Source organism: Malaclemys terrapin, chromosome 24 (genome assembly GCF_027887155.1).
Source record: "Malaclemys terrapin pileata isolate rMalTer1 chromosome 24, rMalTer1.hap1, whole genome shotgun sequence".
In the NCBI taxonomy this organism is placed as follows: Eukaryota; Metazoa; Chordata; order Testudines; family Emydidae; genus Malaclemys; species Malaclemys terrapin.
Genome location: NC_071528.1, coordinates 6,133,041 through 6,151,386, shown reverse-complemented (window position 1 = coordinate 6,151,386; position 18,346 = coordinate 6,133,041). Strand labels below are relative to the sequence as shown.

The 18,346-nt window shown below is 49.2% G+C and overlaps 1 protein-coding gene across 1 annotated transcript in view; it reads left to right on the top strand.

The window, feature by feature from the left end:
• ATP8B3 (ATPase phospholipid transporting 8B3) overlaps positions 1 to 18,346 on the top strand; it is a 70,680-nt gene that overhangs the window by 19,301 nt on the left and 33,033 nt on the right. Inside the window, exons 2-8 of the mRNA XM_054013297.1 lie at positions 8,642 to 8,707; positions 9,516 to 9,607; positions 10,811 to 10,924; positions 13,692 to 13,790; positions 15,720 to 15,781; positions 16,618 to 16,690; positions 16,816 to 16,886. Coding sequence (XP_053869272.1) covers positions 8,653 to 8,707; positions 9,516 to 9,607; positions 10,811 to 10,924; positions 13,692 to 13,790; positions 15,720 to 15,781; positions 16,618 to 16,690; positions 16,816 to 16,886 — 566 coding nt within the window. The 5' untranslated portion in view covers positions 8,642 to 8,652. The remainder of the gene's footprint in view (positions 1 to 8,641; positions 8,708 to 9,515; positions 9,608 to 10,810; positions 10,925 to 13,691; positions 13,791 to 15,719; positions 15,782 to 16,617; positions 16,691 to 16,815; positions 16,887 to 18,346) is intronic.

Below are 18,346 nucleotides of genomic sequence, written 5' to 3'. Positions count from 1 at the left end.
TGGAAAGGAGGGGGGGTCTCTCCCCCTCTCCCCCATGTACACCCCCCCACCCTGTAGCTACTGCGGACTCCAGGCTTCCCAAAGGCTGCTGCCCTGCCTGGCTTTTGGCTTTCCGGGCCCAGCGCCGAGGCTGCCCGCTACCCGGCCTCGCCCCCGCAGCCGGCTCCCACGCGGCTGCTCCCATGCCACCTCGGGCTCTCTCCCCGGCCTGCTCCCCTGGGTCTCAGGGAGTCCTTCCCGTTCCTGGGGATTGTGGGGCCCTCCGCCATCTGGGCCCTTTCCCTCCAGCTCCTTTGGGCAGGGGCAAGGTACCCAGCAATGAGCCAGCAAGTTCATGACATGGGCTTGGCTGGGGAAACCCTGGGGACTTGCTGCATCAGTTTTGCCCTTACTAAAAATGGCTGCAGGTCTCCCCATTGTTCTCAATGGAAGGTGAAGCTCACAGGCTGCCCACCATCAAGATGGTCACCATCAGCCCCCTGGCAGGGGGCAGTGAGGCTGCCCTGACTGAAGATGGCTACCACTGCCTACTGTTTGAAGCCAGGCTGCCCTCAAGGAATATGGCCGCTCCTCCTTCACCATGTGTGTCCCAGGCAGGAGACAGGGAGGGGTCAGGGGAGGATGGAAAGGGAAATATGTGTCTGTGGAGGGGAAGTGGGCGCAGGGGAAGCTGTCAGGGCAGAGATGTGTGCTGGTAGAGAGGGGAAGTGGGGGCGGTGGGATATGGGGGGCGGGGAGGGAGATTGGGGCAGTGGAATGGTGGGGTGTGCAGGGAGGGTGATGGGGGGCAAATGAATACAGGGAGGCCGGTCAGGGGTCTGGGGAAGGGGGAGGCTGCAGAGGGAAGGGAAGGAGACAGAAACTGAGAAATGGGGGAGAGAGAGAGAGGTGGGGGGAGGGGCGACTTGGAGACTATTGGGGGGCAGGAAGTGAGGTTATGGGGCCAAAGGCATTGAGGAAGAAAGCAAAGGATGAGAGAAGGAGGGTGTTGGAGACAGGAGCATGTTGGGGGCAGAGACTGCAGGAGATCTGGGGCGGGGGTCTGGAGACTGAGAGAAATGGAAGTGTGGGCAGAATTTGAAGGGTGGGGTGGGGAGGTTGGGGAGGAAGGCGGTTGATACGGGAGGGCAATGGGCTGGCATTACCCCTACCCCAGGGGCTAGGGGAGGGTAAGTGCAATCCAGAGAAGAGGCCTGATTTTTTGTGTGTGCCTTTAAGGCTAGATTTTCACCCTGAAATAATCACATGCAAGTTGGGGGTGGGCAGCATCTCTCTAAGGTGGGTTGCTCTCACAGCGGTGTCTCACTGTTGCAGGATCGGGGCTTCCTGTGCGCCCCATTCTGTTCGGCGTTGTTTTATCTTGTGCTCCTGCCTGTGTCCTGTGCAGTTTCCACTCTGCGACTCCAGCGTGCTGGGTTCTGTGTTTATCCATAGCAAAAATGATCCATTTAGCAGCCGGCCCTGCAAGCCCTGGACTCTGAGGCCTTGTCTGCCCTAGAAAAAATAGTGGATGAATCACGCTCCCCCTGCCACCACTGGGGTTAGTTTTAGGGGCAGAAATGGGATAAGAACTCAGGCATTTTCGTTGCTGTTCTGAACGGGTTTCCTGAGGCGGTGGTAAAGATATTTGAGCCTTGCCTGCATTAAGAGCTAAGTACGTGGGCCGCTGCACCGCACCCCTTGCTGCTATAATATGGGTACTCATTTTTGTAATGTAGATGCACCTGGGAGGCATGCTGGGGTGTTTTCTTCTAATCTATCATCAGAAGTAAAGACTCTGTTGGCCAAATTCTATTCTCAGTGATCCCTGTACAGCCTCATTGTGGTGTTGCTGACTCTTGTGAGTTTATTGAGAGTCTTGTGATTTTCTGAAAGCCCTGGCTTCTGGAGTCCTGGGAATAAATGAAAATCTTGGTTTTCATTAAAAAAAGAATGGTTTCTACCCCCCCCCCCCCCCCCGATGCAGAGAAAAACTTGGAAAGGTGACCCAAGGGTAACCTAAAGCTAAGAAACCAAAGTCTCACCATTTTTTTATTATAATCTCCTGATTTGGAGTGGGTGATACAGCCATTGCTGTCAATGGGTTTGCACGGGGTCAGAACTTTCAAAACAATCCTGTTAATGCCGCATAAGTTGGCACCATTGTTTGCCTTGATGGCATTGACAGATGCTGGCTCTGCTGATGACAGCTGCGGGGCCAACTGCAAATGCGCAGGCATTCATAAGCGGTTCGCTGCACAAAAGCTGGACCTGAGGAATCAGTGGGATGGGAAGTCTCCTTTCTGGAACCGTGCTTAGCAATAAGACCTGCCAGTATAGCCCCGCCAGTTCACACCAGGTCTTACACTCCTAGAGAGAGGAGCTTCCTCTGTCCCAAAGAGCTGACAATCTGATGAAACGTGGCTCAACAACTGTGGGGGGAAAGGGTGCAGGCAATTATTGATGAGCATAAGGAAGCAGAAAGGACTGAGATGGGGTTTAAAGAAGGACTCCAAGGAGGAGAGAGGCAGACACTTGGTGGATGAAGACAGGTAGACTGTGCCAGGCAGAGGGGGCAACATGACAAGAAGCAGAAATGGGAAAAGAAGTGGAAGCAGGAAGGCAAGAGGATTGGGAAGAGCATAAAGGGGAGCTGGAGGACATTCATAGAGTCCAAGGCCAGAAGGGACCATTGAGATGATTTAGTCCTCCTGGGTAACATGGGCCAGGGAACTTCCCAAAATAATCCCTAGAGTAGATCTTTTAGAAAAACACACTGTCTTGATTTCAGAATTGTCAGTGATGGAGAATCCTCCATAACCCTTGGTAAGTTTTCCAGTGGTTAATTACTCTCCTTGTTAAAAATGACAGGTTTCAGTGGTAGCCATGTTAGTCTGTATCAGCAAAAAAAAAAACGAGGAGTCCTTGTGGCACCTTAGAAACGAACAAATTTATTTGGGCATAAGCTTTTGTGGGCTAGAACCCACTTCATCAGATGCATGGAGTGGAAAATACAGGAGATCTGTATTTCTTCTTTTCTGGAAGGTCACCAATGGATTGTAGTTTCCTCAGGAAGTCAGCGGTGTCTCGAAAATAGCTGGAAGTGCTGGTAGCGTAGGGCCATTATGTGCCAGCAATGCCCCTCTGCCATGTACATTGGCCAAACCGGACAGTCTCTACGCAAAAGAATAAATGGACACAAATCTGACATCAAGAATCATAACATTCAAAAACCAGTAGGAGAACACTTCAACCTCTCTGGTTACTCAATAACAGACCTCAAAGTGGCAATTCTTCAACAAAAAAACTTCAAAAACAGACTCCAACGTGAAGCTGCAGAACTGTAATTAGTTTGCAAACTAGATACCATCAGATTAGGCCTGAATAAAGCCTGGGAGTGGTTGGGTCATTACAAAACCTAAACTTAATTTTGCCAATACTAATTTCTCCCTACTGTTACTCACACCTTCTTGTCAACTGTCTGTAATGGGCCACTCTCTTACCACTTCAAAAGTTATTTTTCCTCCCTTAGTATCCTGCTGTTATTGATTTATCTCGTTAGACTGACCTCACACTTGGTAAAGCAACCCGCATCCTTTCATGTATTTATACCTGCTCCTATATTTTTTACTTCATACATCTGATGAAGTGCGTTCTAGCCCTCGAAAGCGTATGCCCAAATAAATTTGTTAGTCTCTAAGGTGCCACAAGGACTCCTCATTTTTTTTTTACTGCTAAAAATGTATGCCTTATTTCTAGTCTGATTTGTCAATCTTCAACTTCCAGCTATTGGATCTCTGCTAGATTGAAGGGCCCATTATTGAATATTTGTTCCCTGTGTAGGTACTTATAGACTGTAATCAGTCCCCCAGTAACCTTCTCTTTGTTAAACTAAATAGACTGAGCTCTTTGATTCTGTCACTGTAAGGCAGGTTTTCTACTCCTTTAATCATTCTTGTGGCTCTTCTTTGTACCCTCTCCAACGTCCTTCTTGAATTGTGGGCATAGGAACTGGACACAGGATTCCAGCAGTGGTCGCACCAGTGCCAGATACAGCGGTAAAATCACCTCTTTGCTCCTACTTGAAATTCCCCGATTATACTTCCAAGAATTACTTTAGCCCTTTTGGCCACAGTGTTGTACTGGGAGTTCATATTCAATTGATTATTCACCATGACCCCCAAATCTTTTTCAAAGTCACTGCTTGCCAGGATAGAGTCCCCCTGTCAGCGTGCCCTGCATTCTTTTGTTCCTAGATATGCACATTACATTTAGTCTTATTAAAATACATATTGTTGACTTGTGCCCAGTTTACCAAACAATCCAGATCACTCTGCATTGTGACCTGTCCTCTTCATTATTTACCACTTCCCCAATTTTTGTGTTATCTGCAAAGTTTGTCAGTGATGATTTTATGTTTTCTTCCAGGTCATTAATAAAAATGTTAATTAGTATAGGGCCAGAACGGATCCCTGCGGGACCCCACTGGAAACACATCTGTTCAATTATGATTCCCTATTTACAATTACATTTTGAGACCTATCAGTAAAACAGATTTTAATCCATTTAATCTGTGCCATGTTAATTTTATATCTTTCTAATTTTTTAATCAAAAGACCATGTGATACTGGGTCAAATGCTTTACAGAAGTCTAAGTCTATTACATCAACGTTATTACCTTTATTATCCAAATTTGTAATACCATTCAAAATATCAAGTTAATTTGACATGCTTTATTTTCCATAAACCCATGTTGACTGGCATTAATCATAGTACCCTCTTTTTATTCATTATTAATCAAGTCCCATATTAGCCTCTCCATTATCTGGCCCAGGATCGATGTCAGAGTGACAGGCCAAAAATTACCTAGGACATCCCTTTTACCCTTTGTAAATATTGACACAATATTAGCTTTCTTTCAGTCATGTGGAACTTCTTTGGTGTTCTAAGACTTATTGAAAATCAACATTAATGGTCTAGCAAGCTCCCCAGTCAGCTGTTTTAAAAACTGTAGGATGCAAATTATCCAGACCTGCTGATTTTAAAATGTCTGACTTTAATAGCTGCTGCTTAACATCCTCTGGAGTTACTAGTGAAATGGAAAGAGTTTCATTATGTAATATATTTCCCATATTCATTGAATACATCTGCTTTTTCTGCATTATTTTTGATAATTCTACCATTTCCGTCTAGTAATAGATCAATACCATTGTTAGGATTCTTTTTGTTCCAAATATACTTAATAAGCTCCTTCTTGTTGTCCTTAACTCACTGGCCATAGATAGCTCCTTGTGTCCTTTTGCTTCTCTTATCAATTTTCTACAATTCCTAGCTTCTGATTTATATTCATTATTATCTGCTTCCTATTTTTTCTACTTTTTTATACATATTTTTGTTCTTTGTAGCGCCCTTCTCTTTTCCTCTAAATCAGGTTTTTTTTTAATCAATAAAGCCTTCTTCCTCGATTGTGAGAAGTGAGAGCTGAGTCTCGAGAGGAGCTGGATTATGCAAGGGTCCCTGGCTTGTAATTTTTATTTGTAATTACCTGGGTGATGAATGATATTTATGGAGGGCTGAGAGTTTGCTTGAAACCAAACTTGCTGTGTATTTTTTTCTGTGGAAATATTTCATGAATCCTTTGAGCTTCGTTCTTTCTCCCCTGCCCCCACTTTTTTTTTTTTGGTTTTCGACTCAGGTTTCTTTTTCCCAGCAGCAAGATTTGTGTTGCGCCCGTCTTAGGTGACAGTTAATCCCGATGCCTATACAAACGCACACACAAACACAGCTTCCATTTCAACTATGTGCCTCAAATCTTGCCAGGTGCTTAATTCGCTGTGCTGTTTGTTTGGGGGGGTTTTTTGGCAGCCGCTGGGAACATCAGGATTTCTGAGCTGCTGAGCAATCCAAGCAGAAATAATAACACAAAAGTTATTCACTGATACAATGGGGCTCAGAAATGCCAAGTGCATCAGGAAGATGCTATATATTAGAACTTTCTCTGAGCACAAAAGGCCCCAGTTATGCCCAAAGCAGGAACTGCATGGCCCTCCTTATGAATTCCAGCAGGAATCAGTGAGACGTTGGCTCAGATCCTCTCTAGGGTTAGTTTATTTGTGGAGAAACCCATTTTTTGAAAAAGACATGCTGTCTCTATCGGTGAGATTTTTGCCCGAGCCAGTGCCAGGAGTGGGAGGGGCAGGAGCTCCTCTGGAGCTCCCCACTGGGGAACGTGGGCACTGCCCCTGCCCCAGCCTTAGCGGGGCAGCGTGCCTCCAGCCGCACCCTCAGCTGACGCAGAGAGGAGGAGGAGCCACGGGTCTCTCTCTGACCCCTTTCAGGCACCTCCTGCTTGTGTGCGCCACTAGGAGGACCACTGGGACTCGGGTGCAGAAGCTGAGATCTGACAGCTGTAGAGATGAGGCAGGGCTGTATTGTAGTCAAAGGGAATTCTTTATTGAGGCTGCTGGACACGGACAAGCCTTGTGATTCTCTCTGGCTTTGTAGCGCCTAACCTGTGCTCTCCAGTGTCTCTGCACAGGGATCCCCTACGTTGGGGTGTTAATTCACACCTTTGGGATTTGGGGGAAAGTCTGTGTGTGGATGCTCGTTCTGGAGTAAAAGTGTCGTATTTTGCACTAAAGATATGAACTAAAACAGATTCACTTCTTTTGGTGCAAGTTTGTACGTACACCAGCCCTTGGTCCGGACTGAGCAGCCGTACACGAACTGGAGCGGCACTACAGAGAGCTGATGTCTCCCAAAGTTCAGGCGAGGTTGGATCTGGGGTTGTCAGATGTTGCCCTTCCTCGGGGGTGTTGTGAGTGTCTCCCTAAAGTGTTTTGTGCTCATGTGTGTCAGGGGCAAACTTAGCATCAAACTAAATTGCACAGTGTTATAATCAGAGTGATGGGAAGAGGGAAAAAGGAGCGCACGAGAGAAAGAGACACTGCAGGGAAAGAAGAGAGAAAAAGAAAAAGGAAAAAAGGGAGGTGATCAAAGGGAAGGGATAAAAATAATGACAGGGCAGACCTCCGTGTGGGATTATTAACTAATGAGGTAAATAACGCTTCACGCCTCTCTAGTTCCTTTCATCTAAAGATCGCAAAGCATTTCCCAAACAGTCCACAAACATACCTGTGCGGAAGGTCTTCGGGCATAAAGCCAATCTTGTAATTGACAGAGGTGTTTGCTCTCTGGGCATGAGACACTTGGTTGGGATCACAGGAGGGGACAGAGTTTCTCCTACATGATGATGGTCCCAAACCATTTCTTGTAACCTCTTGAGCGGGGGAGATATCGAGGAGTTGTTCTGAGTAGCTGGGGCTGGACTAAGGTGGGGCTCGAAGATAATCCATGCTGCTGTTGCTGTGTCAACTATTAGTGCTGGCTTCGTCTTAAATACAGGTTTGGTCACCTCATCCCAGAGAAAACCACATCAACGTTGGGCCAGATTCTGGAGCCCTTCTTTAGACGTTGGCCTCTCTGATTTGAGTGGGAGTCCTGTCCCTGCAAAGTCTGAATAGCTGTAACGAATCCATGAGCTGCAAAGCTATGATTAACCGCTGGAACGAACTCCCAAGGGAAGTGATGGACTCTGCATCTCCCAATGTCTTCAGCTCCAGACTGGCTGCCTTTCTGGAAGAGATGTTTGATCAAATCCAAATGATTGGGCTCAGTGCAGGGGTCACTGGATGGAAATTTAGGGTATCCCAAGGATGTCACTTGGAGCAGTGAAAGTCAACTTCTTCCAGAATAATCTGCACGTGCGCTAGCAATCGTTACTAGAGCCCTGGGACCTTTGCTCTAAACATACAGGCCTTTACTACTTTAAAAGCTAACCTAGACTTCCTGTAATTGATGCTACTAGCAGGACCCATTTGATTCCAACAGGCCAGCTAGGTCACTCATTTACTCCTGCACAAGGCCCGTACATTGCTTCAGGACCTAAAGAGTGCCGCATGCAGATATTTGATCCAGAGAAGAGATCATGATCTCTGGAGAAGTTCGGAAGTAGGTTTCGAGCCAGTTCTGAATGCCGCATCTAGGTGGCAAGGCAGTGAAAATGACTCGAGGCCTGAGTGAGAGAAGTTAAAGCCAAGGAACTAGATTTAGTCCTGCCACAAGTGGTTTCAACCCAGCTGGACTGACATCAGCTTAAACCAGCAGAGCGTTTGGCACTGTGACTGTTTTGTGCCGAAAGGGGATTAATAGGAAATGTGATGGAAGAATGTAGCGTAACAAATGGGATTGCTGGCCCTCATTGCAATGAAAAGGTACCGCCTTTAAAACAGATGGAAAGAAAATACTTTTTTATGCAATACATAATCAACCTGCTGCGGAATATTGACTGAGACAAGGAGTTAATTAAGGAGAATTGGACGTCAGGGTGGATAACGTGTATTTACACCTGCTGGGGTAATAAAATCTAGCCAATATGAGGCTTCAGGGCAGAAGCTCATCACTGTCTGGGGTCAGGAGGAAATGACTCCACTGTGGAATGGTATTGCATTTTGGGATATCTGCCCCAGAGAGCTTAAAGAACCAGGGCAGCACGGTTAAAGTGTATTGCCATCCCATGAAAGGAAAAGAGCCGTAGAACTATAAAACCTGGCTACGATCATTGTTCATTATTGTAAAGATGTTTGGTTCCTTTGCTTTCTAGATTCTGGCAGCATGACCAACCAGGAGTCACTCGAGAGCTACCTGAATGGGAGTAAGAAGCAGTTAGGTCAGTGCAAGATGGCATGGCTGGGTTGTTTGGCATTGGGAGAGCGGATTGGGAATGGAGAACCTGAGCTGGGGAGACCGAGTTTGGCGTGATGGGAGCCATAGTAAGTGGGAGAGTTAGGAACCTTGGCTAAGAATGTCCCAACTTAGCAGTAGCTATACCCTGGTACTAAAAAAAGATATCGTAGGATCTATTTAAATGATTTTGGCTGGGGGACGGTTCATTCACCAAGGCTTCGGTTGTGCCATTAAATCACCACCTTTGCCCTGGGATTGTTCCTGAGGGAAAATGGCTGAGACAGGCCCTTCCTGCCCGCTTGGAAAGGCAGGACTGCCCACTCCATGCCAGCTCCGCTCGGCTTGATTTTCCCCAGCGGACTCCAGCCCCTCAGTCCTCAGGCACCAGAAATCCAAGAGCCAAGCTTGCAACAGGCTCTGGAGCCGGAGTGAGTGGCAGGGGAAGGCTTCAGGTGCTCTCTGTCCCCTGGCAGTCTCTACACCAGGCTGGGCACAATCTAGTGCTTAGTGAGGAGCAAAGAAAAAAACACCAGGGCTGGAGCTGGAATGGACTCTCGCTCTGCTCCAGTTGCCCCAAAGGCCACTTCTAATCAGGCCTGTGGGATCCCAATCCCAGTGGGTCCCAAAGTCCTCCTCGGGGAAAGCCAATCATGCCAGCAGCAAGCAGTATCCGGAGCTCCTTGTGGGCCTTATGGTGCTGTCATCCGTCCTGGTTCTGCCTCGTTTCCCCACGGGCCAGAGACTGTTGCCCAGAGATTGGCTAATGGCTCACCTTTTGGCTGCTTTTCCAGATTTCACCTGGGAGGTGAAGGCCAACGACCGAGCCTATCACACACAGTTCAAGAAGAGAGTTGCCTTCTGCCTGACAAGGAAAAAATATGAGGTGAGTCACCTTGCTTCAAGCCTGTGCTTATTTTATGGCCACTAGCGTCTCCGCTTATTTCCCAGCTGGCAGTGCAAGCCCCTTGGCCGTGGGCAGGGCGTGAGCTGACAGATCTCCAGAGCGGCTGACTGGAAATGCCTTTTCTGCGAGTGCCTCATTCAACATGAGGAGGGTGGCCTTCCGTACGATTGCTGCAGTGTTCGCCAGTCACGGTCCAGAGCAGCGTATTGGGCCATTGAGATTTCTCCTAGAAGGGAGTCGTGGCTTTGTGTGCTTGAGGGAGCCATGGCCTGTAGTGGCTGGTCCGTAGAGAGCGTAAGGGACCGGATGATGCTCCCTGCTAACGGAAGGCTTCCTTAGCTCAAGCGGTAGAAGCCACTGGAGGGTTTTTTTGGAGCAGGGTTCTCCTGCTTCTTCAGAGGTGTGTGTTTTGTGCGGTGACTGGGTAGGATCTGTTACCATGGGACCTGGCAGCAGAGGTAAAATGGAAAAGCCGGCATGTGAGAGCGGGGATAAGAAAGGGTAGGATGGGGTGTGTAACCCACTGACTGTGTTACATGCTCCCCGCCAGGCCTGATCCACTGAGGATACGAGTCGGCTGCTAGACTCGGCTCTTAGCTCTAGCTGGAGCAACTTCTGCCTTTAGCTCTGGAGATCCCTGGTGTCAGCCACACTGCCAGCTGGCTGGACCCACCCAGAGTAAGACCGGGAGATGAGCTGATAGGCCCAGATGCTCAAAGGTATTTAGGCTCCTGACTTCAATTGATTTCAAAGGGAGTTAGGCACCTAAATACATGCGAGGAACTGGGCCATGAAGATTAAGGGCCTGATTCTCAGTTGCCCTGCACCTTGGGCAGTCAGTCACTGGGTGCAAAGGGGGGGTTGGATGCTTCCACTCTGACTTGGTAGTGCTTTGTGTTGGCGTAAAAGATGACACAGGGTTGCTGAGTCTGAGGTGGAGGAGTGGGTGTGGGGGAAAGGAGCTCTGCTTCCACCGTATACCCTCCTCCCTCAGTGTAGATCCCTGGCACTTTCTAGGCCCAGCAGCCCCACTGCAGAGTGAATCTGGAATTTAACCTGGGAAGAAGGGGATGTCCTGTGCCCCGTGAGATCCCAGTGGCTGGCAGGAAGCCCTGCTCAGCCCAGCTCTTGCTGCGTCCTGAGAAAGCCCAGGCATGTCAGTCTTTAAAATGCTCCTTCCAGGATAACGCCATCAAGACAGCCAAATACAACGTCCTGACCTTCTTGCCGCTCAACCTCTATGAGCAGTTCCATCGGCTGGCCAACCTCTACTTCCTCTTCATCATCCTCTTACAGGTGAGATCTCGCTGGAGGTTGGGGGGGAGACTGCTGGGCCTGCCAAGTCAGTGCCCTGAGATGGGCACAGAGGGGAGAGAGACACTGTCTAAAGAAGGAGCTGTGCCTTGGGCTTGGAGCTCGGGAGTGTGAGTTAGGACTTCTGAGTTCTAACCCCAACTTTGCTGCAGGAGCGCTGCGTGATCTGAGGCAAGTCCCTTCACCTCTCTCGGCCTCCGTTCGGGCTGGAGCAGTCGCCCTCTCTCTCAGTTTTATGGGGATTTCGGATGATCCACTGGATAATTTAAGAAGACCGTGTTTCTCTAGCAGCTTTCATGCAAGGATCACAAAATACCCTCCAGTCCTCACACTGCTCCCATGAAGGATATTCGCTGCAGAGTCTTGCCCAAGGTCACACAGCAAGCTGCCGGGCACAGAACCCAGGAGTCCTGGCTTCCAGTCCTTTAATCACTAAGGATGGGATTTTCAAACGTTCCTATGCGAGTTAGGAGCCAACTCCCTTGAAAGTCGTTAGCTCAAAGCTTCTTCTCTTTGGCCTTGTCTACACGCAGAGCTGTACCAGATTTTAAACCAGGGGTTCTCAGACTTTTGTACTGGTGACCCCTTTCAAATACCAAGCCTTTGAGTGCGACCCCCCTTATACATTAAAAACACTTTTTTATATATTTAACACCATTATAAATGCTGGCAGCAAAGCCGGGTTTGGGGTGGAGGCTGACAGCTCGCAACCCCCCATGTAATAATCTCATGACCCCCTGAGGGATCCCAACCCCCAGTTTGAGAATCCCTGGTTTAAACCGATTTAGCTAAACTGGGGCAAAAGGCCATGCGGATGCTCTTAGGGATTGGCCACATGGGAACCAAAATAACCATATGGGTTTTAATTCATCTCCTTAGTTATTTCAGTGTCAGGCTATGTGGGGGCTCTCTCGTTTCACCACAGGAGTGTTCCATTTTGAAATAACTGGCTTCATTGACATAAGGCTAGGAGAAGATACCGTTATTTCAGTTGTTTAGGCAAGCTCTTATTTTGGTTTAACCCAGCTTTAGTTTAACATATCAACGGGGGGATATCGACCAGAATAGCTTATTTTGCACTAACTGTTCTAGCTATTGTGGAATATTTTGTTCTGCAATAACTATTCTGGTCAATTTCCCCATGTCACCCTGTCTAGGATGGCTCACAAGCGTGAGGGCCGACCTTCGAGCAGACTGTCAAAAAGCAGGGCCAGCACCCCAGACTGGTCATATATTCTATAATTAGATTTCACCAACCCTGTACCAAATGTGAACTCCCAAAGTACTACAATATTCTTGTAATGGAGTCGCAGACAGTCCCCGTAGACGCTTCAGGCTATCTTGCCACCCGGGCAAGCTGGACTATGTGAGAAATGGTCACTTACACCAACAATTACAAAATAATCAGGTAACACCCAGTCCCAAGAGACCAACACTCAGCCAGGGCGATCTGCATCCCAGATCTCACACCAAAGACAGTCCTATAGCAAACTAACTAAAGGTTTATTAGCTAGGCAAAAGAAATGAGAGTTAATGAGAGATTAATGCAGGTAAAAATATATATGTACGGGTAAGTCATACTCTATAATTGCAAAAGCTAACAGATATATTTGGGCATAAGCTTTCGTGGGTAAAAACCTCACTTCTTCAGATGCATCTGAAGAAGTGAGGTTTTTACCCACGAAAGCTTATGCCCAAATAAATCTGTCAGTCTTTAAGGTGCCACCAGACTCCTTGTTGTTTTTGTAGATACAGACTAACACGGCTACCTCCTGATAGTGTTCTTCCAGTTTCCCAAAAGTCTTTCAGGGCTACCCAGAATAACTTGGGGGATCTCTGCCTCCTTGTTCAGTTTTCTGCCCTGTTAGAATCCACACAGCCAGGAGATGAAGAATTTTTCCTTGGGTCCATATTTGTAGCTTCTGGCAGAAACCAAGCTGTCAGGACAGTACCCACGTGGCTTCTTCCTTCATGGCAGGAAAAGAGGAATGTACTTAGAGACTTTGATCTTTGATTTGACACACAATGACCACTCGCTTTCAATGTGCAGGAATTAACACTCTCCTGTTAAAGTTCTTCATTTGCATTACACAAGGCTCCTCTCTGTTTGACGAGTTATTTAATGACTGGGGTATATGCAATGCAGATGCTTGCTCTTACATTATAACAGGGGACAGATAAGGGAAAACAATGCCTGCAACCTCCCACCCGTTCTTCATGGAGTTTAAACACTAAACACATTTTTGTACATTTCATATTTATTTTGAACTTTCCTAACATGCAAATGAACTGGCCTGCCTTGCAGGTGTGAGTTTGTCGGTTCTCAGCGGATGCCTAGGCCTTGGCCAGAGCTGGCAGTTGCCACTTACCAGTGTCACACTCCATGTAGACAAGTCCTTAGTTTGGTTTCGTTGAAGTTGAGTAGGAAGACCTTTACGCTATACTGAAATAAGCTGCTCATAAACCAAAATAAGAGCCTCTGTGCCAGTGTTTAAAAAGGGATTGACGTTAAACTGGAGCCATTTCTGCCTGGGGACAGAGCCGCTGGTTTGATTTCCTTTTCCTAGCCTGGTCCCAGGCAGAACCAGGAAGTTCAGATGCGCCCGTAGAAAGAGTGGGGAAGTTACCCCAACTCTTCCAACCCTCAAGAAAGGGTCAGTGCTTCAGGGTGGGGGGTGAAGGCTGTGTCTGGTCCCGCACCCTCCCCTAGTAATGTGAGGCTCCTCTGCTCTCTCGCCTCCCATTTCAGACCGTTCCTGAAATCTCCACCCTGCCCTGGTTCACCCTGCTTCTGCCCTTGAGCTTCCTCCTCCTCCTCAGAGGCCTACGGGACCTGATTGACGACATTGTGAGTACCCCAGCAGTTCGCAGGGCTGGAAATCCACAAAGGGGCCCGGTGCATGGTGTGGCTTGCCGGAGAGCCCGGGACTGAGCTGGCATTCCCTGTATCTTTAGGCCTCAGCACCCAGCATGTATCCACAATGCCTTCATGGAGGCAAGGGGCTGTGGCTATCTACCATCCTCCCTTTGGAGCGGGGATGAGTAACTGGCCCCTTCCCCTGGTCTGGCCTCTTCATGATTGACCCACTCCCCTCCCCTGCTCGTTGGGGTCCCAGCCAATGGACAGGCTTCCTCTTAGATCCACAGACATATTGACCGCCCCTTTACTCCCCACGTTCACACCCACTGGGCATGCCTTGTGTCATGCTGCGTGGACGGGCTCGTGCCCGTGCATGCCTATGTCAGGGCAGGCACCCCTATAATTAGATTTTACCCACCCAGAACCAAATGTGAACTCCTGGATTGCTATCACAGTCTGACCATGGAGTTGCAGGCAGTTCCTTTAGACCAGTGGGTCTCAACCTATTTATCATTGAGGGCCACACGGTATTCCTTGGGCTGCAGGTGGAGAACCACAGCACCCCCTCTCCCCTCAAACCCTGCCCCCTACAGACCCCTATGCCCAGGGCCCAAACCCCTGCCCAGAGACCCCTCCACAGAGTGGGGCCAGGAGCGGACCCCGCTGCGTGGCAAGGCAGCACAGCCCCGGAAGCCCGGACCCTGCCACACAGGGCAGGGAAGGGCAGGGCAGCCTGGCAACCTCAACCCTGCCATGCCGTGCCGGTTATCGGGCAGCCAGGGCTCTGGACCCCGCCGGGTTGGGTGGCCAGGCAGCCTGGCCACCACCACACGGGCCCCGAAGCTTTTAGCACGTAGCTGGGCTGCAGCCCTGTGCTAATTGGGTCACATGCGGGCTGCAGGTTGAGAACCACTGCCTTAGATTCTCCAGCCTATCAGGGAAACTGGACTTGGTGATAAATGGTCACTTACACCAAAAATCACACAATATTCAGGTTGCTTCCAGTCCCAAGAGACCAGTCACTTACCCCAGCTCAGTTGGTTCCCTAGATCTCACACCAAAGACAACGCTTGTAGCCAAACCTGTAATAAACTATCTAAAGGTTTATTAACTAGGAAAGAGAACTAAGAGAGTTGTTTCCAGGCTAAAGCAAGCAGACAGACACACAACTGAGTTGCAATAAATCCTAAGAGTGACAGAATTGTAGTGATCTGTCACTTCAAAGTGTCTTTCAGGGTGGACCCAAGGGTAACCCCTGGCTTCAGTTTGGTGTCTCTGGCCCCGTCAGAGTTCAAACAGCAAAGAGATGGAAAGTTTTCATGTGTCTTTGTTTTATTTCCTTCATTCAGCCTCCAAGTCCGTAGGACAAGTTTCCTTGGACGCTGCCTTTCCAAGGGGCAATAGAGCCATTCACCAGTCCTTTGTATTGCGATGTTCCTTGATGGATCATCTGATTTTGATAGTTCTTCTGGCCACCAGGGTAGGGGTGGAGGTAAACACTCTTCCCATCCGGGTTCACAAGTTTAGAGTAAACATTTTCGAAGTTATAAAGCAAAACTTACGTATTTCCTTATCGCCTGGAATACAGACACTGCAAATAAGATTAATGCGTGCAGCAACTTACAAACATGCACTAGAGTTGTAACACTAGTAAATCCAGTCTCATAGGATTAACACCTATTTTGCGCAACATAAGCGAACTGGTCATGCCTCCAACTATGAATTAGTCAGTTCTTAGCTAATGCCTGCAGCCCGGGAAAGAGCTTGCCAGTATCACACCTGGAAAGGGCAGATCTTCTCGCTCTGAGATTGGAACGCCCGGACAGAGCCTGGCGCTAACAGGGATGTTCTCTTGCAGCCCCGGTGAACGGGGAAGCCAGACATGACCTGTCCCTGTCTTTTCTCCTATTTTTGCAGGCCCGACACCGGAGCGACTGGATGATCAACAGCAGGCCCTGCGAAATCTTGGTTGGGAAAAGGTTAGGGGCCTTGAGAAATGTCCAGCTGCGAGCTACAGGATAAAACTCACTGTCTACAGTCATGTTCTCCTCCACCGTGTGTTTGAAGAAGCGGGGGAGGGAGGGTGGTGGCTCTGTGCCATTGTCTGAGCGCATAGGGTTCTCCCAATTTACCAGCTGTGCTCAGAGAAGTGGCTGTGATGTGTCATCACCCCCAGGCTGCCCCACAGAGACACACCTTCCCACAACCTGGGGCAGGCCTCATTTACTCCATCCTTGGGATTAACACATCCCAGTCCCAGCTGGGATGGGGATCCAGGTGGCCTTGGTTCCACGTGACAGCTCTGCTTGTCCTAAAGGAGTTTCCTTCCCTTGGAAGGGCACCCAGAGAGTTTCTGCCACTTCTGGCCCATAGGACTCCTCAAGGGGGCGCTGCAGAGTGACACCCCGACTTGAAGTTGCTCTTCTCAGGAGGCGGAAGGGTGCAGAAGGGACTGAAACATCCCATCTGAGCCCAGGTCACTAACGGCCAAAAGTCACTGCCATTGATGGCTGCTAGGTGACCCGCCTGCTAGGCATGGGTGGGTCTCATGCCGGTTCCCATGTCACGAAACCACCCGCCCAGCTGGTCTTCACATTGGCAGGCTTAGTGGCGTGGCTAAGGATTGGATGGGCCACAGAGATTGACGTCCCCTTTCGTCCTGGAGGTCAGGGTCGAGGTGCAGGTGCTGGGGAGGTGGGAGTGAAACTTGCCCTGCTGCTGCCCGGGCTGCCCTGTGGAGAGAGGTCTCCAGGGCCGTCAGCTCAGCACATCTCAGCCATGCTGGACTCCTAAGCGGCTTGTTTTTCTCTTGCAGCTTTAGCTGGAAGAAATGGCGGGACATTTGTGTCGGCGACGTTGTCTGCCTGCGCAAGGACAGCTTCGTCCCGGTGAGTCAGGCCCCTTGTGGCGGGCCGGGCCCCTCGCTCCGAGGCCGTATGCTGGGGAGCGGGGATGAGGGGGCCTCATCAGGAAAGTCTCTCTGAGGCCTTTTCTCTTTTGCTTTCTTTTAAAGGCTGACCTGCTCTTGCTGTCCAGCTCGGAGCCCAGCAGCCTATGTTACGTGGAGACAGCGGATATCGACGGGTAAGGAGAGGGAGAGACTGTGGGGAGACCACGGCCACCGTCTGGGGACCAGAGATACCACAGCCAACGTTCTGAGGCCTCCATATTTGGGATCCCGGCTGGAGACACCTTGCACCTGGGTTTCAGAGGTGCTGGGTGCCTGGCAGCGGTGTGGTGGATGTTCAGCACCTTCAAAAACCAGGCCCCAAGGGATTCTGAAATGGGACACCCGAAATTCAAAAACTGGGATGTGTTGCATCTGCAAAGCAGGGGACTACAAGTCCCATCAGGCCCCTCTGTATACCCCCTTTTTCCTGGCTAAGCAGGGACCATATTTCCTACCATCCCCATCCCCTTTGCACTTCCATTCCCCTGACCGGGTAAGAGGAACGGTCCTGAGCCAGGCTGGGCTCGGTTTGGGGAGCGGGAGCCACACGGCAGCAGGGGGCTGGGGAGAAGCCCCAGGAACCATGTGTAGAGCCACAGTCATCATGGATTTGTCAAGAACAAATCATGTCAAATCAATCCGATAGCTTTCTTAGACAGGGCGACAAGCCTTGTGGATGGGGGGAAGCGGTAGTTGTGGTGTATCTTGACTTTAGTAAGGCTTTTGATCCTGTCTCGCATGACGTTCTCATAAACAAACAAGGGAAATACAACCTAGATGGAGCTACTATAAGGTGGGTGCAAAACTGGTTGGAAAATCGTTCCCAGAGAGTAGTTATCAGTGGTTCACAGTCATGCTGGAAGGGTCAGGGCTCTGCAGGGAATGGTTCTGGGTATGGTTCTGTTCAATATCTTCATTAGTGATTTAGATAATGGCATAGAGAGTACACTCTGATACCAAAGCGGGGAGGGGTTGTAAGTGCTTTGGAGGATAGCATTAAAATTCAAAACGATCTGGACAAACTGGAGAAATGGTCTGAAGTAGATAGGATGAAATTCAATAAGGACAAATGCAAAGTTCTCCACTTGGAAAGGAACAATCAGTTACACACATACAAAATGGGAAATGACTGCCTAGGAAGGAGGACTGCGGAAAGGGATCTGGGGGTCATAGCGGCCCACAAGCTAAATAAGAGTCAACAGTGTAACGCTGTTGCAAAAAAAGCAAACATCATTCTGGGATGTACAGTATTAGCAGGAGTGTTGTAAACAAGACACGAGAAGTAATTCTTCCGCTCTCCTCTGCGCTGATTAGGCCTCAACTGGAGTATTGTGTCCAGTTCTGGGCGCCACATTTCAGGAAAGATGTGGAGAAATTGGAGAAAGTCCAGTGAAGAGCAACAAAAATGATTAAATGTCTAGAAAACATGACCTATGAGCAGGGGCGGCTCTAGCTTTTTTGCCGCCCCAAACATGGCAGGCAGGCTGCCTTTGGCGGCATGCCTGCGGGAGGTCCCGGGTCCTGCAGATTTGGCGGCTTTCCTGTGGGAGGTCCACTGGTCCCACGGTTTCAGCGTACCTGGTGCTGAATTGCT